The following is a 23,481-nucleotide window of genomic DNA, read 5'->3' as shown; positions in this document are numbered from 1 at the left end:
GCTCTGAGGCCTTGGTGCTTGACAAGCCCTGGGGCGATGAGTTGGAACCTTGAAGGACAGCGAAGGTAAACAAGCAAGCCTTGGGAGGATGGGCCAGGATGCAGTTGTGGTGGGAATCTCAGTTGGAGGCCAGAGGATGTGGGGTTGTGAGAGGGTCTGCAGCATCGTGATGGGACTGTTTACCTGGAGAGTTTCACAGCGGCCAGTGAGATTGAACGTTGTCCGGATGTGCAGGTTGGGAAAGTGCCGAACGGGGATAAAAAGGGCTTGGTGGTAATAAACGAGGATTTGAGTCTCTGCATCAACGGCGCCCACCACGGGGAGCATGAAAACCGCCTGGGTGTCGGTCCGGTGGCGTGGCTCAGCCGAGCTGCTCGCTGAAAGGCAGCCAAGGTGTGCGCCGAGAGGAAGCGCGTTCAGGCCGCACGGATCGCCTCGCGCAGGGCCGGGGTGAGCCGCTGAGAACTGCTGGGAAGCGCCGGGCCATGACAACAAACCCCCCCTCCAATGGCCCCTCGGGGACTGTGCGCGCCAGCACAAGCGGCGGCGCTGGAGTGGACCTGGCCACCTCGGGAGAGACAATAGCTCAAGACACATCAGTTGTGCTAATTCCAACAGGCACATACGGCCCGCTCGGGCACGGGAAGGCAGCACTGTTCATTGGACGACCCTCTACAGCGACAAGGGGTCTTTTTGTGCTGCCAGGGCTCATAGATGCTGACTTTGAAGGAGAAATTAAAATCATGGCGTGGACTCCATTGCCACCATGTACTATACCGGCAGGAAGCCGAATCGCACAGTTAATACCTTTTTCACCCCGGTTACCGGATGCTGTCCACACTGTGCAAGGCTCAGAATGTTTTAACTCTACAGGGATACCTGAAATTTATTGGACTCAACAATTAACTTTGGGCCGACCCCGATTGTCCTGTGCTTTAAAATCACGGAGACAAAGGTTACTTTGCAAGGAACTGTTGATAGTGGAGCAGATGTTACAGTCATTTCTGCATCACAATGGCCCGATCATTGGCCTTTAATGGACGCTCATGCCTCATTAACAGGAATTGGTGGTCGAGCCTCAGCCAGCAGAGCAAGACAACTCGAGACAGTATAATAATGCAGCTGCTAATCAGAATTCTAATGCTACTTCAAATGCAAGAAGGGAATTTGTACCTAAGTGGAATAAACCGTCTGATATCAGAATAATTGAAAAGACAACAAAACTTCCTGCAGAAGTGAAAGATGGGCCAGTAAACCATTCTGTTTCAGGCCCATCACCAAGGCCTCAGAGCTCATTCCCAAACTCTTTTTCATGCAAATCTTATCACATTCCCTCCCCACACTGAGCAGTGGCACAAGATGATGCTCATCTGGGTATCCCCCCAGGGCACCTCCACACAGGGCCAGGGGACAGACTCAGGCTGTTTCGGGTTTCTGGCTTGGGAAATGCGTGTGAGTGGTCCCCTTTATGCAGGAGTATGGAGGAGGCCTCCACAACCAAATAAAGCTTCATTCACTGAGAGTGTTTGGCTCTGCATAATCATCACCACCAAACCTACCCCTGAGCTCTCCTTCATGCCAGCAGTTTCCCATTGCCATGGGACCTCCTCACCCTCAAAAGCCTGGACTGAAGCACAAAGGTGCTGGTCTGGGACGGTAAGAGCTGACTGGGAGCTGTGGTGTGCAGTCCTCCCCCATCTCTGCTGAGCAGCAACTCCACATCAGAGCAAAGGCAGCCAGGATGGAGTTAATCTGTCTCCTGTCCTTGGATGTTCTCTGCATGGAAGCAGCCCCCCCAGGGAGGAGCTGTGTTGTCAGTGAGAAGCCTGGGAGCTTTCTGACCCTCCTTGGGGTAAACTTCTTGCCCATGAACCCAAACAAGCAGAAGAATTTCACGCTGGCTGGGCTGTGCCCTGGCACACAGGGCTCTTCAGGGAGCCAGATCTGACCTGAGCATCTCCTGCTTGGGGCAGAGAGAGGTGTTGGGTGAAATTCAAACTGGACTCTCCTCGTCAGTGCTAAGAAGGCAGCACAGGTTGAGGTGCACAGAGCATCTCCCGGGGTTTCTTGCTGCCCTGCTGACCCCTGCCTTTGAGCAGTGAGCAAGGGGCATGGAGGGCTTTGCTGCCGGGGGATATTTAGAGGGATGGTCTGAAACGTGGCACCTCTCCATGAAGCCCGGGCTCAGCAGGTCCTCAGGACACATCCCCGTCTGCAGGCTGCAGCCGCAGTCGCTCTGTAGCACACATACAAATGTGTGTTTCAGCTGCAAGCTGCGCAGTACCGCTGCTGCCGGGCTGCAAGTGCATTCCTCAGCTCTTGCCCTCCCCAGGTCCCACGCTACACGGCATCACCTATTTATAACTGCATGCACTGCAGGAGTAATATTAGACTGATGGCCTCACACAGTCATGCTAAATGTTATTCTATTTATGTGATTTGCTCTTCTTTGCAAGCTGTTGGGCTCCCAGATGCCGAAACACGCTGTACAGCATAGACAAACACTCGGATTTTTCTCTTCTATTAAAACCTTTACCAACTGCACCCAGTCCCAAGTGTATTTCCCAGTGTTTGCCAGGTCACCTGGAGTAATTGCATCTACTATTCCTGCCCCAGTCCGATCGATATCCTCAGTAAATAAGATAACGTGTCAGGTGTGCTGTCCCTGTAGCCAAAGGTACTTTAGCAATGAAATTGTTTTGTGGAAGAAATACATGCCTCTCACTGAATCTGAGGATGCTGTGACCTTTCATTAGTGACCCGAGTGACTCATCCCTTTGTGTGTGTGCACTGCAGCCTCCCACCACGTTGTAAAAGATGCACCACAAAGTCCCGCTGCCTGATGCAACACGGAGCTGGGACCTGCGGGAGCCTCTGCTCACGCTGCTTCTCCTCAGGGTTCACACGTGGTCTCCATGCCTCTCCTGGGCCCGGGGGCTCTCACGCTATGGAGATGCCCTGTTTGCACAGTGGGGTCCCTGTGCACCATCTCTGTCCCGTTTCCCATGGAAATCTCTGACACAAATGCATGTTTCCAGCACATCCAGGCTTGTTTAGCAAACAGGGCTTTACTGGCCACACCACCCCACCTGAAGTGAGGTGGGCAGCTCACTCAGAGCCAGATTTCAGCCAGAGGCCATGTGTCACCCTCTGCATTCACTGTGGAGGCAAATCCTCTCACTCCACCTGTAGCTCTGCAGCCAGCAGCTGAACTCGTGGTTCCTGTGGCACTCACTGCTCACTCCTGCTCCCCACCACTTGCACACAGTAGCATCTCAGTCCCTCACTTTGCTGGGTGCCTTTGGAAACAGAGACCCAGAAAACACAACGTGTTTAGTCTCCTTTGAGAAATGTGTGCAAAGTGAAATAAAGAATCAAACAGGGTTGAGCCCTACACATTTAGATGCTGTTGATAGCAATACATTCCTCTTGTAGAGTGTTTTGCATGCCAAGAAAAACAGGTTTAGAGAAGGAAAGCGGTTGTGCATCTGCATCTGTACATGTGCCTGTTAATTCTGCCTGAATGGCTTCCCTGGGCTGTCAGCTCTGAAGTCCTCTTTAACATAACAGATCTTGACTGTGCAACAAATCCTCAACCAAAAGGGGCTGATTTAATGAAGCAAGAAATGCTGCCAAATTTCCAGGCTTGATCCCAACCCCATTAATGTCAGCAGAATTCCCATCATGTCTGGTTTGTTGGTTGGGTCCAATCTGGGTAGAGGTGTTAAAAATCTGCTTTCAGGCTGATTTTGCAGATAAGATCATTGCTCTGCTTCTCTGTGCCAGAGAGGCTATGGGAAAAGCAGACGATGGTACAGGTGGGATTCCTTTCACTTGATTTTAGGCATCTTCAAGTCCAGCAACAGAGAGACAAGGGAGGGAAAGCGGAACATTCAGCTCATCATAAGCCAGGAGCTTGAAAGAGATAAAACCCATTTATTTCTTCCTGCAGAACCCCATGAGGGTGTGCAGCTCGTGTAAAGGAGCCTGACAGTGCTGGAAGATCTCTGTGGCAAAGGGAAAAGGGCCTTGTTCAAAGCCACCCCTGAGCAAGTGAGTGTTGATCCATGTGCTGCTGCTGCTCACTCAGGTCTTCTCCCTGTGCTTGTGCCACCCAGGAACCAAGGATAATGCCTGGATCAGGATGCAACCATGGCACAGCAACTCCAGTGGACACTGACCCCCTCCTGCCAGCAGCACGAGTGTGTGCATGGCCATGCCAACGGCAAGCAGAGCTGCTGGGAGAAGGGGAAGGGGGAATATCGCATCTCCCCACCTTCCTTGTCCCCTTACCCACTCCCAAACATGTCCTCTCCTCCCAATGCCCCAGGTTGCGACCAGCACAGAGCAATAGCTGCCCATGCTGGTTGCTCCAGGGACAATCCCTCCCCTCTGGTCCCAGGGGATATAGAGCACCAGGGAGGGTGTGAGGTGCCCACATGTGTGGGGCAGGTCCCCAGTGCTGACCATGCACCCAGTGTCTCACAGAGAGCAGTGGCTGCTCTTTGCAAGGGAAGCAGCCTCCTTTGTCACAAGGGCTGGAGGAAGGAGGGCTGCCTTGCTGCTCCAACACCAGCTGCAAAGCTGGCCATGCAGGCTCATGTGCCAGCAGTTGGCCCTTAATTACACATACAGCTAATAAAGGGAAAGAGCTCAGCCCTTCAGTTCATGGGGAGGAACAGCATTGTTTGAGAATCGAGGGGCCTGCAAAGCAAGATATACAAAACTTCTCCCGTATCTCAGGGGCATCAGCTGAACATGCAGCTCCTTAATGGCTTTGGCTGATTTGACAGATGCAGGACACAGAAAACAGAGCAGATTTATGACTACAACTGTCTCTGAGGCTCAGGGATGCTTCTTAAGGATACAGATCTTTAAATCATCATTAACAGTGACAGGAGGGGGCAGTGGAGAAGACAGAGTTGGGCACAGCAATGCAGGGGTGAGAGTAAAAGTTTGCTGGTGCTTCCTTCGTGGCGCTGCCTCCCTGGGGTGCAGTGATGCTTTCCTTCAATCAATCATGCACAAGGTTGGGTGCAGTGACAAGGTGCTGCAGCTCCTATGGGCTGTGGGGAGCCGAAGCCAGTTCTGTGGGGAACTGTCGCATCTTGGATGGGCTCCATGTGTGAAGGTGGAAAAGCTGGACAGCTTTCAGAGACATGGGTATTTCCTCAGGAAAGGAAGAGCTCAGAGCTCTGGAGAAGCCCAGACCTGGGGAGTGTGTGCAAAGAGGAGATCTGAACCTAATGTCCCAAAGATCTTCCCTACTGCAGAGACAGAAGAACATCTCATTTGGGAATTTCGGCTTTGTCTTTGGGTTTCCTCTGGATGAGGTGGGAGCTGAAAGCTGTCGGGTTTTGCTGTGACCCTGAGCAGACTCTGAGGACCTACCTGCATGCCTGCCTGGCCCAGCATTGCTCCCCATCTGCAGAGCCCCAGGAGCCCCGTCCCTGCTCCCAGCAGTGGGCTGGCTGTTCTTTGTCCTCCTGTGAAGCTTTGCAAGAAGCCAGACAGCTCTTGACTGGAAGCTTTAGGTGTTGATTTGCACTTTAGACACATTAACTGCATCTGAAAGCGAGCCGCGGCTCCCTCTGTGCAGCAGGGAGGGTGGGTGCGTGCAAAGAGCAGCTGACTGTGATAAATATCGGGGTTTGGTCCAAAGAGCTCAGCATCTGTGGGTTGGCCCTTTCCCAGAAGAGGCTGATTTAGACTCTCAATTCACTTCCTTCAGCCGAGCTGCAAGGTCTGCTGCTGCAAATCGCATTGCTCCCTTCACAAGGACCAAAGCACCAAGGTGTTCATCAAGAGCAAAAACTAAACTGCTGCTCAGTAGCCTCTGCTCCCCCTGAAGCAGAGATCCCATGGCAATAGATGGATTGCTGTCACTATTGAATCCTCCCTTCACAAGCCTTCAAACCCATGTTGCTTCTCTTTTCTTTACATGTCTAACTTTTAACAGACATGTCCAATCCCGTTGCAAGGCTGGATGCAGGAGTCAGATGCAAGCACCCACCTGGAGATTCCAAAACTCTCCTGGGATTTTGCCCATTGAAAGCAGCGGTTCAGGCTACTGCAGTCATTCGCCTTGCAAAAAAACCCCCAATCCAACCAACAGCCTCCAGAAGCTCCAAAATGCCAATTTGCTGTTGTCTGCTGGGTGCTTTTCCAAAAGAGAGTGAGTAATGCTAAAGTTCTTTTTTTCCTCCTGCAAAGGAGGTGGGCAGTAGAGGATCACACAGATCCCGAAGCAGCTCAGTCACCCAGGAACAACTAATTCAGGAACTGGCAGAGCTTAGTCATCTATTTAAAACTTGATATTTTAATGACTATTTCCACCTCCAAAGCATTCCCCCGCCTGCACAAAATCATCTCTCGGCTGCTGTCCAACACAGGTAGTTAATTACTGGTGTCCTCTCCTTAGGTGAAGGAGGGAATCCTGTCTCAAACCCATGTCCAGTAGGGGAAAGGGGATGCAGTTGGGGAACAAGGCACCTTCACCCCCCTCTCACTCACTGAGAGCTCAGCAGGTGGCTGCAGAACCAGGGAAATGCTGACCAGCTCGGACCGCTGCGTTAGAGGCTGCACTGAGAAATGTTTTGAGTCTGGAGTAAATACAATGTTCATTTCTTGCCACCTCTGAGCACACTGTTAGGCTAAATGATTGGGTTGAGGAGCTTTGCTCTAAAACCTGGCCTCAGTTTCCTCTCTGATGCCAGCAGTCCCGTCTATCCCTTGTGTGAGGCTGGAGCCAGTGATGCTGCAGTTACCAACTCTCTGCAAAGCAGGGGTCAGGGTGAGGAGGTGACTCCCAAGAAGGGCCCAAGTGCAAACAGAAGTGGTGCATCCTATGGAGGGGGTGTTGGGTACCTCAGAGCTCATCAGCAGCCTCTTCCTTACAAAGAATGATGCTCATATTCTTCTCATCTTCCTGGCAAGAGGTATTCTTTGTTTGGCAGAGGGTGCTCATACGTGACATGCAGGCTTCACTGGTCATCACATAGAGCACGGGGTTGAGGGCACTGTTGAAGCTGGCCAGGCCCCGAGTCACCTGGTATGAAAGGTAGATATTCTTTACAGCCTGCGTGCAGGACCCTTGCAGCTGCCAGCCTCGAAACAGCAAGTTGAGGTTTCTGAAGATGTGGTAGGGGAGGAAGCAGATGGAAAAGAGGATCATCACAAGAATTGCCAAACTGATGCTTCTTCTCCTGAGGCTGAGGTTCACAGTGTCATTCCTGTAGAGCACCACCACCACGTGGCAGTAGCATCCGATAATGATAAAGAACGGGATGACGAACCCAGTCACGGTGATAGTCATGGTGTATGGCAAGTAAACACCCAGGTATTCGTGTTCCGTTGTGTCGTGGCACTGCGTCCCCGTGTCATCCATCTTGCTGAAGGCAAAATCTGGAGCTACCTGTGCGATGACCCACACCCAGACCATCGTGCTGAGCCACGCTGAAGGGGTTGTCCCATAGCACCAGCCCCGTGCCTTCAGCGGATGCACGATGCCCAGGTAGCGGTGGATGCTGATGCAGGTGAGGAAGCCGATGCTGGCATAGAGGTTGAGGTGGAAGAGTCCACGGGTGGCCCGGCACCAGCCCTGCCCGAAGAGCCACACTCTGCCCTGCAGGTAGTAGCTGACGAGGAAGGGCAGTGTGCTCACGTACAGCAGGTCAGCCAAGCCCAGGTTGCCCACCACCAAGTCGAGGGGTTGTCGGGCGCCGCGCCGGGCCCTGGTGCAGAGGTGCCACAGCCCCAGCCCGTTCCCCACCAGCCCCAGGGCAATCACCACCAGGTAGACGGTGGGCAGGAAGCGCTGGGTGAAGCCGGTGTCCACGGAGCACAGGGTGCCATTGCCGGGCCACCGGGAGGGAGTCTCCATGGCCGTCGGGCGCTGCGGCGGGGTGGCCGCTCCCGGGTCGAGGTGCCGGTGCCAAGCGGAGCCCGTTGCCCTGGACGGAGCGGCCCCGGCGTGCCCGGGTGCGAGCTGGGGCTGCCCCGCTCCTTCCGGGCCCGCTCTGTGGCGCAGGGCTGCGGCTGTTCCGGGCTGCAGCGCTCGCAGGCAGCGCGAGGAAGGGAGCAGGGAGGAGGCAGAGCGGCTCTGCCCCGCAGCGGGTGGGAGCTGTGTGCTGAGGGCAGCAGAGCTTTCAGCCTGCTTCTGATCCTTCCCGCTCAGGGTGAGCAGAACCCTCCCATTCTGTTAGACCAGGGCTGGAAGCTTGCACCCCATGAGCCACCCCTCATTTCTACTCCTGACAGCCTTTCTCCTGGCCCTCTTGCTCAGACTGTTCTATAGCCCTTCCCAAATCACTCACCACCCCATAGTCTGCTCCCCACCCCGAGCAGTTTTGACCCATGAAGGGTCAATGCAAGACAGTCAGTGACCTTCCTCCCCTGCCCTCCTTGTCTCAGGGATGTCATGCAGAAGACACCCAGATACTGTGAGATTTGGACAAGAGCTGAAACAGGGACCCCAAAGAGGATCCCCAAGGAAAGCCAGCCTCTGTTTGCATTGCTGAGCAGCTGCTGCCACCTAATCGAGGCCAGAAATAACTTCATCTCCAGGCACAGGAGTAAACAGGCCGGCAGTCACGAGAGAAAAGCTTTACCCTGGCAAGCCATAGGGAAATGACACTGGCAAAAAAACCTCAGGTGAAGGGCTGGGCCCTGGAAGGACCATGTCCTCTCCTCCATGGGAGCAGACGGACACCTCTACTGGACCAAACTCCAGCACAGCACTTTGGGACCAGTGTAGGGAGGCTCAAGACATGGGGTAGTGGTAGCTGCTTGTTGGGAGTATCAGTGCGCTCACTCCAAGTAGTGCTTGTTGGAGCACAAAAATGGTGGCAAAGGCTGTGTGTTATTTCCTGCCAATGTGATAAAATCCAGCCACTGCAGGCATGTCCCAAGAGGTGAAGCTTAAAAGCTGTTCCCATGGGATGAGGATATGGCTTTTCTGAGGTTTGCAGTGGCTCTGGTGCGTCTGCGCTCCTGCAGTAGCAGCAGCAGCAGAGGAGAGATTCCATGGCTTGAAGTGGCTCAGATGGACTTAGACTGGTAACATAAGGGTGAATTATTTTTAGCCTGGTGGGCCCATGACACCTCAGGCCATCAAGGCAGAGATGCAACAGATGGGCTTATGATCAAGGGGTGGACTTAACAATGGACACTATTGCCTAGGTTATTCACAAGTGTGAAACGTGCTGCAATTAAGCAAACCAAGCAGTTAAAGCCTCTCTGGTATGGAGGGCGATGGCTGAAGTACAACTATGGGCAGGCCTGGCAGACTGGCTATATCACACTCCCACCAACGTGCCAAGGCAAGCGCCATGTGCTTACCGTGGTGGAGGCAACCACCGGATGGCTGGAAACATACGCTGTGCCCCATGCCACTGCCCGGAACACTATCCTGGGCCTGGAGAACCAGATTTTGTGGTGACACGGCATCCCAGAGAGAACTGAGTCAGACAATGGGACTCATTTCTGCAACAACCTTATAGACACTTGGGCTAAAGAGCATGGCATTGAGTGGCTATATCACATCCCCTACCATGCACCAGCCTCCGGGAAAATCGAACGGTATAATGGGCTGTTAAAAACTACACTGAGAGCAATGGGTGGGGGAACTTTCAAGCATTGGGATACACACTTACCAAAGGCCAGCGGGTTGGTCAACACCAGAGGATCTGCCAACAGGGCTGGCCCAGCCCAGTCAGAACTTTTACATATTGTAGAGGGGGACAAAGTTCCTGTGGTGCACAGGAAGAATTTGCTGGGGAGGGCAGCCTGGGTTATTCCTGCTTCAGGTAAAGGCAAACCCACTCGTGGGATTGCTTTTGCTCAGGGACCTGGATATACTTGGTGGGTAATGCGGGAAGATGGAGAAGTCCAGTGTGTACCTCAAGGGGATTTGATTTTGGAGGAAAGCAGCCAATGAACTCAACTGTATGCTGTTGCCTGCTATATAACGCTTCCATAGCCCATCAGCTAGATGCCCATCCCCACCGCTCTGGGCTTTGAAAAGATCTGTGCTGTCGTGATCATCAGCAGAGAATAAAGTCATGGGAAAAGCCATCATCAGCAGCAGAACTGTCCTCAGGTCACCAGTGACTGACCCTGACTTCCTTCCTATCACCACCCCAACAAAGAATGAACCTTGATGAAACCAGACAAGCTCAGCAGTGATGAGTTCAGCAGTGCTGTCAGCAGGCGACAACCTGCTACACACCATCCCTCCTGCCCTGAGAGACTGTTATAAGAGATGGAGCCTGACATCATGGAATGAATGAATTCAGCAGACTTTATAGTGATGGTCCATGGACTAAGGAATGAAATCTCTTTGTGTGCATATATATACATATATATATACACATGAGACAAAAGTGATGTTGGGGCTGTTCAGCCTGGAGAAGAGAAGGCTGCGTGGAGACCTCATAGCAGCCTTCCAGTATCTGAAGGGGGCCTACAAGGATGCTGGGACTATTCATGAGGGACTGTAGTGACAGGACAAGGGGTAACGGGTTCAAACTTAAACAGGGGAAGTTTAGATTGGATATAAGGAAGAAATTCTTTACTGTTAGGGTGGTGAGGCACTGGAATGGGTTGCCCAGGGAGGTTGTGAATGCTTCATCCTTGGCGGTGTTCAAGGCCAGGTTGGATGTGGCCTTGGGTGGCAGGGTTTAGTGTGAGGTGTCCCTGCCCATGGCAGGGGGGTTGGAACTGGATGATCTTAAGGTCCTTTCTAACCCTAACTATTCTATGAGTCTATGATTCTATTGAAAAATGAGGTGTTTGAGCATGACGTGAATGGTATGGAATAATACTGTCCTGGGTTCAGCTGTAACAGGCACAAGCTGGTGGACTTCGTTCATCTGCTTCATGGAGGAGATGGACAAGATCAGTGAGATGAAGCTGCCAACGCCAGGGCCTGCATTATGGCGGAGGAATTCCTTACGAATGTGAGGCTCTGGAATAGGAGGAGGTGGAATCCCTCATGTTGGGATATAGGGAGCAAGGTGTGGGGCTCCAAGCCAGTGTGGTTCTAATGCACAGAGCCCCCCAGTCCCAGTCCCTGGACGAGCCAGTACAATGCTGTAGACTATTGGCAGCTGCAGCAGGACCAAATGGTGAACCACTTCTCTGGCACTGGAGCCTTCATCGCCAAGGTGAGAGCCTGGAGATGCCAGGGACACAGTGCTGGGGATGAACAGGGGTGGCAGTGGGTCCACCACCAGCTGCCACCCTTGTCCATCCACACAGGCAGGGCTGTGCATCAACCTGCAAAACCTGCCCTTGTTCCACCAAGCCAACCCCACCACCTTCTTTCCGCGGTGCTGCCAGCTAGGGGCTGAGGATGAGCACCAAGCCTTCATCAGTGAGCTGGGGCTATTGCCCTTCTGCCCCCCTGCGATGTCCCAGGTTCCACCGTGTCCTGGGTAGGATGGGGTGAGGATGACTGGAATCCTTTGCAGAGGATTTCCACCTGACAACGGTAGAGGTGAAGCCAAGGGGAAAAGGGGGCTTGGGCATAGGCTCCCCTGTTGATGAGGACGGGTCTCACCGGAACCGTGCTTCTCCTCTCTCAGGCATCCCCTGCTCGGCGCGGCTGAAGGTGCTGGAGGTGGCGGGGAAATGCGCGGCGCCCTCGCTGGAGCCGGGAGAAGGGGGTGGTGCAGAAATACTTGGAGCGGCCGCTGCTCATCTTGGGCACCAAGTCCGCTGTGGGGCAATGGTTCCTGGTTACCGACTGGAGCCCGCTCACCATCTGGTTCTACCGCGGCAGCTACCTGCGCTTGCGCTCCCGGCCCTTCTCCCTGCACCGCCCGTTGTGCCGGTGCCGAGCGGAGCCCGCTGCCCTGGGCGGAGCGGCCCCGGCGTGCCCGGGTGCGGGCTGGGGCTGCCCCGCTCCTTCGGGGCCCGCTCTGTGGCCCAGGGCTCCGCCCTGGGGCGAGGGGACGATGTGGTGAGAGCCGCCCCAGCCCAGAGCTCCTGCCGCGCCCTCGGGGCCGGCTGCAGCCCACGGGAGATGCTGAGAGCCAGGGACGCGCAGGGCTGCGGCTGTTCCGGGCTGCAGCGCTCGCAGGCAGCGCGAGGAAGGGAGCAGGGAGGAGGCAGAGCGGCTCTGCCCCGCAGCGGGTGGGAGCTGTGTGCTGAGGGCAGCAGAGCTTTCAGCCTGCTTCTGATCCTTCCCACTCAGGGTGAGCAGAACCCTCCCATTCTGTCAGACCAGGGCTGGAAGCCTGCACGCCATGAGCCACCCCTCATTTTGAGATAGGGGAATCCTAACATTTAAAACTTGTTGCTTGTTGGGTAATGAGTTCACATTGTTAATGTAATTAGTGATAATGTACCTTAATCGCATTGTTAGTGCAACCTAAGGGTTAACAAAGCGCGAGACTTAATGCTCATGAAAAGTTAGCTCCATTTGTAACTCTTGAGATAAGATCAGCCAACCCAAGGGGAGACTGAGCCCGCGCAAAAGAAGAGAACGGGTGGACACCAGCTTTGTGGTTTGGGCACGATCCGAGGAGCAACTGAGCCTGCGTGAGGCCAAAAGGTTACTTGCGGTGACGAAGAGGAGCCGTTAGCCTTCATCCCCACGACCCCCTACGACCACCACCAGAAAGCACTGTGCAAGCGCACTGGGAGGAGTTTATGGAAATATTAATTATCATACGAAGCGGGGACAGGTTATGAATATGTATAGGCGATCTCATGAATATGTAACCACAATGCTATAAATGTTTGGAGGACGAGCGGCTACGGCGTGCACGACTTTGGTGGGATACCCCCGTGCCGCCCAGCGCTGAATAAACATGCCTGCTTTACAACCTTACTGGGTGATTGGTTGTAAAGTCCTTTCTTGGCACATCAATTTCTCGCTGGACCCGTTGGAAGCACGCACACAGCAGCGCGGTTCCCCTCTCCTGCCTGCCTTGTGTGTTTAACCTGTTTGCTTGCCCCATGCCTTCACTCACAGTAGAGGTGCTACCTCCCTCATCCATATCAGGATGCTCCCCTCGGGTACCAGCTCCTTGCATGCTGCAGTGTGAGAGACAGCACAGGGCTGGGATGGCTCCTGCAGGTAACCTGAGCAATGGGCAACCAATTGAAGACTCTTCACCAACAGCAGAACAAAGGGCCTTAATCTATCGGGTTTTTTAGTGAGCACTGCACTGTGCTCAGGAAGGTACCTGAAAATGTTTAGCTTTATCGAGGGGCTCATCCAGCCCTTTCTCAGCCAACTCCAGGCATTTAAAAACCATCAGTCAGGAGAATGGCTTGGAAGAAACCATTCTGATGCACATTGTTTACTCACGCAGCAGTGCACAGTTTCTCCTTCAGCTGCTGTGCCTTCTTGCAATGAAATGAGCTATGGTGTGTTGCTCACTGGTGGTTCAGGAATACGGTTGTCAAATTACATGCCGTTTATGTGAGTGGATTTGGCAGCTTGCCTTGAGAACAGGGGTGAGCTCTCTTCTGGTTTGGGTTTTTTTCTCTTTAAGGTGACCATGATCATCTGGGGATAGCAGAGTATTTATCTGCTGCCCCACAAGAGCAGGCAAAGCCCAGGTTCTGCTGCGTCAGAGGCTGCAATAACTACATGTTTCCAGGGTAGCAGAGCTTTAGAGAGAACAGCAAATATTTTGAGACTGGCAATCAAATTGCAAGAGCTGATTTCCTTGCATTCGCAGGGAAAAAGAACTCTGATTTATTTGGATTCATTAATTCATTATTTAGATGTTTTCTGCTTAGTGAGTCAGGGAGAAGTGACATTTTGGATAAAAGAAAAAAAGGAAATTATAGCAGAGGTGTGTTGAGTCATTTCAGCTTGAGATGAGAATTACAGGTTGCTGCTTCAAAAACGACCTTTTGATTTTCACCATCACCCAAGGTGGCTGGGCAGGGTTTGGGAGGGGGTGAGAGCACTGGCAGCATTCCCTGCTAGCAGCCTGCCCCATGGTTAAACAGGAGCTGGCTTAAACCCAGGATTTTCAGTACACAGAATGTGTCTTATTCGTGTCAGTCCAGGAATGTTGTGGTGTTAAAGTCTACTTGCACCTTGTGTCACTGCTCTTTTGGCACAGCCATTGCAGAGGTGAGAAGATAACAGAAGCTGCAGACCAGGCCACTTTCATCCTGCAGTTTGTTGCCTGCCAGATACCTATCTCCTGTATTAAACTGAATTAGTCATCTGTGTTCGGGCAGAGCACCAGATATCACAGTAAGTAATTCTCTTTGTAAGCAAGCTCATGGGTTTTACTGCATGAGCAGTGAGGTATTTTTTCTTCCCCCACTCCATCCTCAAGAGGTGACTGAAAAGCATCCTGGACTTTCATCTCATTTTCAGCACTTGCAGGGGCTGGGGGAGCATGTGAGTGGCTGCCTTGGCCCTGATGCCTTTCCTGCTGCTTATGGGGAGGCTTTTCCCTGGAAGAAGAGGGGAGCTCCCACTGCCATTCAGCCTTTTGCCCCTGCACCCCCAAATCTGCCCTGGGATGGTGTTGGCTTGGGTCGGGATGGTGATGGTGGCATGATGCCAGGGAAATCCTGGTCCAGGGTGAGTGCAGGAGGTGTGGGGCTGGTGGGAGGAGGGATGAGTTATAGCGGGGAATTTGGGCTTTGGGTTTAGGGAGGCTGAGAGGAGGCATGGCCTGGTCTGTGAGTAATGCAGCCAGGTCCATGCCACGCTCTCCTGTGCATCCCAGCACTGATGTGCCATGGGTTGGTCCCATTGACAGAGCTGGGTAAAAGCAAATGGGCAGAATTTAATCCAAGATACAACAGCCTACAATAATGTTTTCAGTGTTTTGATTCACTTTTTTTTCATGTTTTCTTATTCTCAGCAGCCTGAATTGAGGTGCCTCCAAGCTGTGCCCCATCCTGGCTCAGACCTCTGCACTCAGAGCAGTGGTGCTCCTGAGGGCTCACTGGAGCTGGTCTCATCCCCATGGACAGCCCCAGACAAGCTCCACATCTAGATGAGCGCATCTTTATTTTCAGTTCCACACGTCTGAGCTGTCCATATCTCACCTGGACACATCACCTATACCGGGGGTCCTTTCCAGTTGTCCTTCTTGCCCTGCCGTGGGGACAAACGTTCCCTCCACATGCTTGTGCGAGGCCGTTAGAGGGCATTTGGGTTTCATTTTTCAGTCACCCAGAGGGATTATCACTGTGAGAAAGTGAAGGCAGAGCTGCCGGGCAGCGCTCCTGTGCTGACTCTTCCATAGCTGGAGCAGCTCCAGCCTGGCAGGAGATGGCCCCGACTCATCTTTGTGAGTTGTTTTCTGTTTCCTGCTTTTCCCTTGGCTGTGGCTTGCGGGGATGTGCTAGGATGGCAGCAGCTACGTCTGCTGCTGCGGAGCGGTGTCTGCTGCGTCTGAGCTCCTTGCTCGCCGGAGCCCTGCCAAACCAACAGTGCTTTGGGGAGGAGGAGGCCGGGTGGAGCAGGAAGGTCCGTGTTGATTCTGGAGAGATGTGGTGAATTAGAACAGAGGTGAATAGAGCTGCCAGCAGGAGGGTGCTTCTGCCCATGCTCAGGAAGGCTGCTGCTGCTTGCAGGGTGGATGTTGTGGAATGGTTTAGTTCATGCATGCTTGAGCTGCTCAGCCTGGCATGGTGGTGCGTTGTGGTGTGTGGCTCCATGTACCTGCTTCATCCTTGGGGATGGATCCCATGAGATGTGGATCTGTGTCCAAATCCCTGTGGATTTGGGCTTCCAGGTATCAGAGATGGTTTCTCTTGCATCTCCTGCAGAGCAGAGCTCTGTGTGTGACATGGTGGAGAAGCAGCATCACCTCTCCAAAAGCACCACCAATCTGGGAAAGGACCAATTCCTGGTTCCTCGGGTGGGTTCACACTCAGGGCAGGGTTTCCCCATTTTCCATTTCATTCAGCCAAAGAAACTCGTGGATGCTGCCCAATAACCCTGCCTGGGGCAGCAGGGTGCGCAGAGGGGGTAGGTGCTGGGTGACAAGGAGATCTTGTTCTCTATTTCCACCCTCCTTTGCAGCCAAAGTCCATTAGTTCATTCCCAGTTTCCCAAGGGACGTATTCTCCATCTTCACCAAAACCACAGTGCTGTGAGCTTGTGCCAGACTCTTTGCCGGGATGAGATGTTGGCTCTGGGATGCAACTAGGGTGGGAACAGCTACAAATAACCTCCATTTCCTCGCTGCAAAGGCAGAGCAGAGAGAGATGGGGAGATGGAGCGGGGTGGTGGTGTGTCCCCCATGTCTAGGGAGCAGGCACATGTGGCAGTGCAGGTGCCTGGCTCCAGAAAGCACCGGCTGCGTGGAAGCAAGGCAGGTTTGCACCTTGTCTGCACTGGGGCTGTGCCTGGCTAATTAAAGGGGTGGCAGAGCCACCTCTCAGGTGTACCCAGGGAGCCAGGCAGGGGCTACAAATGCATTATCTGGCCATAGGGGCAGGTCGAGCTCACCGGTGTGGCTCAGGGTTCTGTGGGATCCACAGTGCTTTTGGATTCAGACATCCAGAGACCTCAGAATTCAGGTCTGCCCCTGCCAACAGTTGTTTTCCAAGCCAGGTTTCAGGAGATGGTTTATCTGTCCCTGAGGTCTGGTCAGGTCATGGCTGAGGAGGGGTGATGAGGTGCCCACAGGTAGCTGGGGGTCCGATGGCTCGTGTTGCCTGGCATTTCCCTTTCTCAGGCACCAGCTTCACCAAGGCCCTCACTTACCACCGGGGATGCTGCCGGCAGAGCCGGGCAGGGTCTGGCCATGCAGAGCCGCCTCTGAGTCTCCAGCCTGCAGTAGCGGTTCTGGTTGGAGACACGGGTAGAAAAGCCCATGCCGCAGGTGGCTGAGCAGGCGCTCCACTCCGTGCCCCATTCCTGGCATGGGTATGGCAGCAGCCGGGACACTGCCCGGGGGGCTGCATGCAAAGAGACGAGGGGAAAAAGGGTGGTTGGAGGCAGCCGCTGTGCAGCATGCCCTGCATGGCAGGAAAATGTGCAGAGAGGTGTCTCCTGTTGATGTTTACAGTGTGGGGTGAAGGGACCAACCCCAGAAACCTGTGTGTTCATCCCCTCACTGGCACATCCTGCATCTTACCTGCCCCAGCATCCTGGAGGGGATGGTGCTGGTCCCGGGCTTCGCAGATCCACTCAGGGCAGCACTTCCCTGGCACCTCCACGCGCCGTGGGTAGGGGCAGTCCGGGGTGGGCAGCCGGACATCCTCCTGGCACAGCGGGATGCAGGTGAAGCCCCCATCCAGGCAGCGGCACTGGAGCTTGCAGCTGGGCTGGAAAACCTCCCCGTCCCGATAGACGCGGCCATTCACCTCGCAGCCCTCCTCGATGTCTTCAACTGCAAGTGACACCCAGGGAGCCCGTTAGGGACAACGAGGCAGAGAGGTGGGTGGCAGAGGGGACTGCTGAGGGGAACCGTGGCGATTGAACTGAGGGGTTCACAGAAGTGACTGAGGGGTTACGTGGGGCAGAGATGGGTTTGCACCAGCATCTGCATCGCCCAACCTCCTCCCCTTCCCTACCTCCTCTCCTCATCTCTCTTTTTTCAAAGCAAAAGACTCAACAGTTGTTAACAAACCCACTGCCCTTTGGCTCTGACCTTGCCTTTCAGGGCTTTCAGGCTTGGAAACGTTTCCCTCAGGTTTCTCTGCAGGACCCGCAGGCTCCATACCCAGCAGAGTGACTGCAGCATCCCCGGACCCCCGTGCCCATCCCCGCTCAAACACCCTGAATCCCCAGTCAGCAAACAGCACCAGAGCTGGAGCTGCAGCACAGCCCTGCGGCCACGCTGCATGCATCATCCTTGCTAGAGCTGCTTCCCTGAAAGCTGTGGGATGTCTGGGGCCATGGCTGGAGCTGGGGGTGCAGGGATCCCCCGGGCGGAGCGGGCACCCCTGTGCTCACAGTTGCAGGTGGCTCTCCCCATGGGTGCTGTGCTGTAGTCACACACGAGGCCCTGGCTCTGGTCGCAGACGTGCAGGAAGTCGCAGGGCTCTCCCAGGCGCCGGGCGCAGATCTTGCAGCAGCCGCAGCCATCCAGGACCAGGGGGGACCCGCGGGGGCAGCGGGGGGGCACCCAGGGGCAGTAGCAAGGTCTCCGGCACAGCTGGGCACACACCTGCAGAGGCAAAGCCATCGCTGGTTCCATACAGGCTGGGTTTGGCCATTTCACTGGCACAGACACGTAACCTTCTCTCACTCATGGGGGGAGATTTTTGGTGGAGGGAGAATCTGCACACCAGTGGGAATACAGCAAAGCAGCCTTGAAAGCTGCTGTTCCCTTAGGGCACAATGCACCCTAAGGAAAACTAGGGAGAATCAGGGATGCTCAGCGCTCTGCAGGATGGGGACTGAAACGCACCACTGCTCTGAATACAGGAAAGGAGGATGGAGTTACAAAGCCAGCATCACAGGTAGTGGTGGTTATTTAACGTATTTAACAGGGCTGGCAGCCCCAAGCAGACCAGCAGGACTGAGGGAGGAGGGTGGGCAAAGCAGCCTGGCTTCAAGGCAGCAGGTTGTACCCAGCTGGAGATGTGGCTTTGCAGCGGCCGAACGCACATGGCAAGGGCATGGCACCTCACTCTGAACAGTCTTAATTACGCATGCCAAGGAACAGGGCATTGCGCTGGCAGTAGGTGAACTGCTGCCAAGCAAACCTCGCTGCTTTCCTTCCTGCTCCAGCTGCCTCCTCTGCCTGTCCCTGCCTGCAGCATCCTCTGCCTGGCCTGGCCTGCTGAGAAACGAGCCCTGCGATAGGCACAAGGAATTACATTTCCTCTCCAAGCTAGATCGAGTAATCCCTTTGGCATGGATGTGCACAGCAGCCGTTTGCCTGCTCCGTGACTGTTTGCCAGGGCTGTGCCTGCAGGAGTTCCCCCAGGCAGGTAGGTGTTTATATCCACAGCCTGCACAATTACCCTGGCACCAACAGCTTTTGCAGGTAGCACTTATGCTCCTGTCATGTCGTATCTGACAGGGCTGTTGCATACAGAGCCCGAAGCCAAGTGAGTTGTCTCTGCAGTCTGGATGTGGGTTCTTTGCCAGCTGTGAGCTGCATGCAGCAGCTCTGATCCACCCTCCAGCAGCCCTGCTGCTCCACTGCATGGCCAGCACATGTTCAGCCAACGTGCAACCAAAGCATTCGTCACTGTGCTGGGCCAGGTATTGGTGTGTCCACTGAGACTGCCAAGAGATCGATGGGTTCACCTGGACCATGTTGGTTTAGATGCCATTTTTCTTTCTCTCTTAGTTTCTCCCAGTAGCATCAGGTCTGACATAACCAGTTAGAGAAGGTAGGCACTGGTGTGCTGTTTGTTCCCCATTTGCAGCAGTTCAGATGGTTTTGTATGGGGCTGTACAAATGTCAATGCCAGCAGCTGGAGATAAAATATATAAGGAATGGGCTGGGCAATCTGGGTCTTGTTCTGGTTCTCTCAATGAGCAGCGTTATTAATGTGGCAGAAACCAGAGAGCGACTTGTGGCTTGAAGCACTGGCTGTGGTGGCCAGGTTTGGGCTGGAGAATGAGGGCCTTTGGTGATTGTCCAGGCACTCAGGAGTGCCTGGGGCAGGACTCATTTCTCCATCACAGTTTACCCAGGCAGCCAAGGGCATTTTTCATCTTTCAGGAGGCTGCTATTACAAATCAATGTTTTAGAAAGCTTAGCCAAGCCATTAATCCATTTCCCCTTGCTCCTTGTAATTAACTTGTCTTCAGATGACAATGTGGTTCCTATCAGAGATCTTAAATGTCTGGGAAAGGAATCAAACAGGCACGATGCTGCCACAATGTCCCTGCTTGCAGAAGGTCTGCTTTGGGATTCAAGCAGCAATTACAACTTGGAGCTGAGGTACCCCACACTTGTCAACATTCCTGTTCTCGGCACAGGCAGCTATTTTCACACAGAGTGCAAGGGAAAAAAGAAATCACTGCAATGACTCAAATCCTGTTGGAGGCATTGGCTTTGCATGAGCATCCCAGGCAGGGGGAGAGCTGTGTAATGCCGAGGCCGGTGCTTGGGGCTTGGCCTCCTGCCCTGAGAGATGAAGGAGTCTTCAGGAGCCGCTGCTGCGGAGCTGGGGCTCGCTCGCAGGGACACATACCACAGCCCCGGGAGCTGCGGGGCCAGGAGAGCAAACAGAGCGCATTGCTGTCATTCCTGTGTGCTCCCTGGCCTTGCCCAACAGACGCCTTTGGCCCATGAACGTTAACACCCTACTGCTTCATTGCAAACGTCTCTCCCAAGCATAGCTCTGTCCCCGTGGGACTGCATCAATGCAGCCTGCCTGCCAGCCAGCGTTAGGCACCGGGCTCCTTGTAACGCCCCAGTCCTCCCTGCAGCTCACTTCGCAAGAACCGGGTGCTTCCCCGAGTAAGGCTAAAGTGGCCCCAGGGCCCCGTCTCCCTTACCTTGGAGAGGATGCAGAGGAGGGAGAGGAAGAGGAGCTGCTTCTCCAGCTGGAGCCTCATGCTGCTCTCCCCTCTGCCACTGCAGCACATCACCCCCCAGGCAGTTTGGAGGCAGCGGCGTGTTTGCAGGTTTTAAAGCCCCGACTAGGTCCTGCTGGTGTTTATACTCTCCCTGCTCTGATGTCACTCACAGGCTCCAATATAAACATGAGGAGGTTTGGACAAGCCTCAAGATTCTCTTCTTTTTTTTCTCTCTTTCTTTTTTTTCCAGCCCACATTCCAGCTGCCATTTCCACTCCCCTCAAGGTGGGAACGTGCTGTCCACCCAGACAGGGAGGGAAGGGATGGGACACTGTCCCCAGGGGGCATGGGAGAGGGCTGAGGGGGGTGAACCAGCTCCTTGCAACCAGGAGGGAAGCTCCAAGCCTCTTCCTACCGAGCAGGGTCTGCACAGGCAGAGCTGGGGTCTTCCTTCTGGGCTTGAAGGCTCTGGCAGGGCTGTTCCATGGGACATTCCCAGGCAGGAACAGGGCACCCACCCTGTATTTTATGCTGAGCCTAATGCATGGCAGGCTGTGGGAGAGGTGTGAGCTGGCTCTGAAGTCAAGGGCAGGATCCAGTCCCTCCATCACTGGGGACAGTGTATGAGCAGCTCAGGATGCAGCAGTTTTCCAGCCAAGCTCTCCAGGCAGTAGAGATGTGCTTCCCTCTCTGTTTCTCTACCACAGCCAGAGCTGGACAGGGATTTACTGTGGTGCTGCTGCTGCCACAGCATCCCTGTCCTGTGTGGGGCTGTGGCTGCGGCTGCCCACAGAGGCTGCAGGGGCAGAAGGCCGTTGGATGAACATCATGGTTCATCCTGTACCCTGTTTACAATGGTGCAGGGAGGCTGCAGTCTGGCCCTGGTGACTTTAACCCTTGCAACCCCAAATTCGGCTCCTGAAAATCATGCCCATCTTAAGCAACACGAGAATTTAAAATCCAAGCTTGGGGAAGAGAAGTGGGTGCTCAGCAGTTGCCTCCCAATGCTTTACCACTTGTCAGTCTGCCCTTTGTGAGCTTTCCTCTTGGCCACTGTGTCTGGGGGATGCGAGGCTGGCTTTTAGGAAAGAGAAACCTAAACATCCCAAGGCCTTCAGGGAACTGAGCCCTTATCCATGTTTTCATCCCCCAGATCTTATCACAAGATGTAAGGGGAATTTGTGAGTCCGGAGCTCGAAGGAAAGGCCCGAGCTCACACAGGGATGCAGGATGCCCTGCAGCTCTCCTGGCTCCTCTCCTATCCTCAGCTCTGACTCTTGCTATAGCCTGGAAAGCCAGGGCATGGAGCAGGGAGGGCAGAGCCCGGCAGGGAGGAGCACACAGCCAGAGCTCTCCTGTTACCACCCGGATGCTCTGCTTTGGTTTTGCTTCGTTAGCTGCAGTCAGTCTGTTAAGGAGGTCATGGCAGCTTGTGGAAATACCAGGCCACCCTCCAAAGGCGGCTGTCACTTATCCGTGCACTGCTCCTTGTGTTGGAGCTCCAGTTCCCTGCATCACCCAAGCCATGCCTGGAGGTCCAGGAATCTGCACTGGCATCCCTGTGTGCTACAGGGGAGGTGTGAGGAGTACACAACAAACCAGAAGGTTCCATACCAAAGGCTGGAGCCACATCCTGTGGTGTTGCTCTCTCCTGAGCAACAGGAGTTGGTGCCCTCCCTCTGATGCTGCAGCTCAGCCAGACCTCCTGGAGGTGGCTGCAGTGCCTCTATCAGCCCAAGCACTGATCCAGCCTTGCCGCAGGGGGACAGGGAGCTCAATTAATTATTCCAGGCTTGTGTTTGTTAGGGACTCCTGATGAATGGAAATGACTTCATTCCCCAGTTAGAAATCAGGTGACAAGTGCTGGTAAGGGAAATAAAAACCTCTTGTTGCCCACAGTGAGCAGCTCTGGGAGCAGCCAAGAGCTCCATGCGTGAGGCTTTGGGGGGGGGGCTAGGGCTCAGGGCTACCCAGGGGAGCCCACTGGCCATTAACGCCCCGCCTGCCCTCTCTGGGGTACAGGTTTGGCTCTTTGGTGTAAGGACCACTTATTTATCCTCTCCCTCAGCTTGGGATAAGAGGGGACATTAATTTCCCACCACCACCATCACTGATATCACTGAGATTTTTCTGCGGTAAGATGACATCACTGTGATGCTGTGACATCACCAGGAAGCCAGCAGCCAGCTGCAGCACCAAGTCAAGTAGCCAGACAGGGGCCAAACCCACCACCCCATACCCAGCCGGCTCCCATACTGCAGCTGCCATTGGCAGTCCCCCGCGGTACCTCGCTGGGTTTTGGGGATGCCCAGAGGACCTGGGTGGAGCAGTACCCACAAAGTCTGCCTGACTCTGCCTTCCCCAGGGGGCTTTTCTGTGGGTGATATGGGCTTGAATTCCCTTTTCCTGGCTCTCCAGGTCTCAGATGCCTGCTCAAGTCGCTGTTTTGGGGCTGCAGGCAGGGCCTGGCAGAGCATTACAGCCCTTGCACAGATTTTGATTTGCAAAGCTGCACGAGAGTAGCACATTAGCAGTTCATTTTATAGGTAGTCAGTTATAACCCTTCTCCTCTGGAGCATGTAGCCCATGTGTGTTCTGCACCATACGTGTGATTTCATAGCTAGTAATAAAGTCCATATGTTGTGCTCCACAGTTGCCATGGTATTATCCTCAGGGTTTTTTTTGGGGTTGTAATATTTGGGTTTTTGTGGTCAGTTGTGCAAGAGAATAGTTGATACAGGGATCTGAATACATCTCCTTTGAGTTAGCCGCTGGCGAGCTCTGCTGTTTCTATAGAAATGAAGGAAGTGACCCAGTGAATTTACATTTTAGACAGCTGGGTTTTTTCGTGTCTGTGCCATTTAACGTGCCATCCATCATGAATGACACGGCAAAGCTCTCATTTGAGCACCCTGCTCAGCCGAAATTGCATCCATCTGTGATGGATATAGACCGTATTCTCTCTCGATCCCTTTCCTTTGCTCAAGACTCTCTCCTTCTTTACGCTGTGTGTTGAACACCCTCGCTAGAGCTGGCTGAAGTCAGACCTAGATCTG

The 23,481-nt window shown here is 54.0% G+C and overlaps 2 protein-coding genes across 2 annotated transcripts; both read right to left on the bottom strand.

Moving 5' to 3' along the window:
- Positions 1-6,868: 6,868 nt before the first annotated feature.
- On the bottom strand, positions 6,869-10,880 carry LOC308226429 (P2Y purinoceptor 1-like; the record flags this gene model as incomplete). Its single annotated transcript, XM_080628130.1, has 2 exons — positions 6,869-8,197; positions 10,824-10,880. 2 exons carry the CDS (start codon positions 10,878-10,880, stop codon positions 6,869-6,871), a joined length of 1,386 nt encoding a protein of 461 aa, XP_080484256.1.
- Positions 10,881-16,669: 5,789 nt separating this feature from the next.
- Positions 16,670-20,774, bottom strand: CCN5 (cellular communication network factor 5; the record flags this gene model as incomplete). The annotated part of the gene is made up of 4 exons (XM_080628129.1): positions 20,405-20,774; positions 17,897-18,110; positions 17,076-17,330; positions 16,670-16,896 (listed from the first exon to the last, which is right to left on the bottom strand). The coding sequence occupies exons 1-4, from the start codon at positions 20,492-20,494 to the stop codon at positions 16,670-16,672; spliced, it is 786 nt and encodes a 261-aa protein (XP_080484255.1). The 5' UTR covers positions 20,495-20,774.
- Between the last annotated feature and the right edge of the window lie 2,707 nt (positions 20,775-23,481).

The sequence above is a fragment of the Psittacula echo genome, assembly GCF_963264785.1.
Source record: "Psittacula echo genome assembly, chromosome: 12".
NCBI classification, from domain to species: domain Eukaryota; kingdom Metazoa; phylum Chordata; class Aves; order Psittaciformes; family Psittacidae; genus Psittacula; species Psittacula echo.
This window is presented reverse-complemented; position numbering and strand designations above follow the sequence as displayed.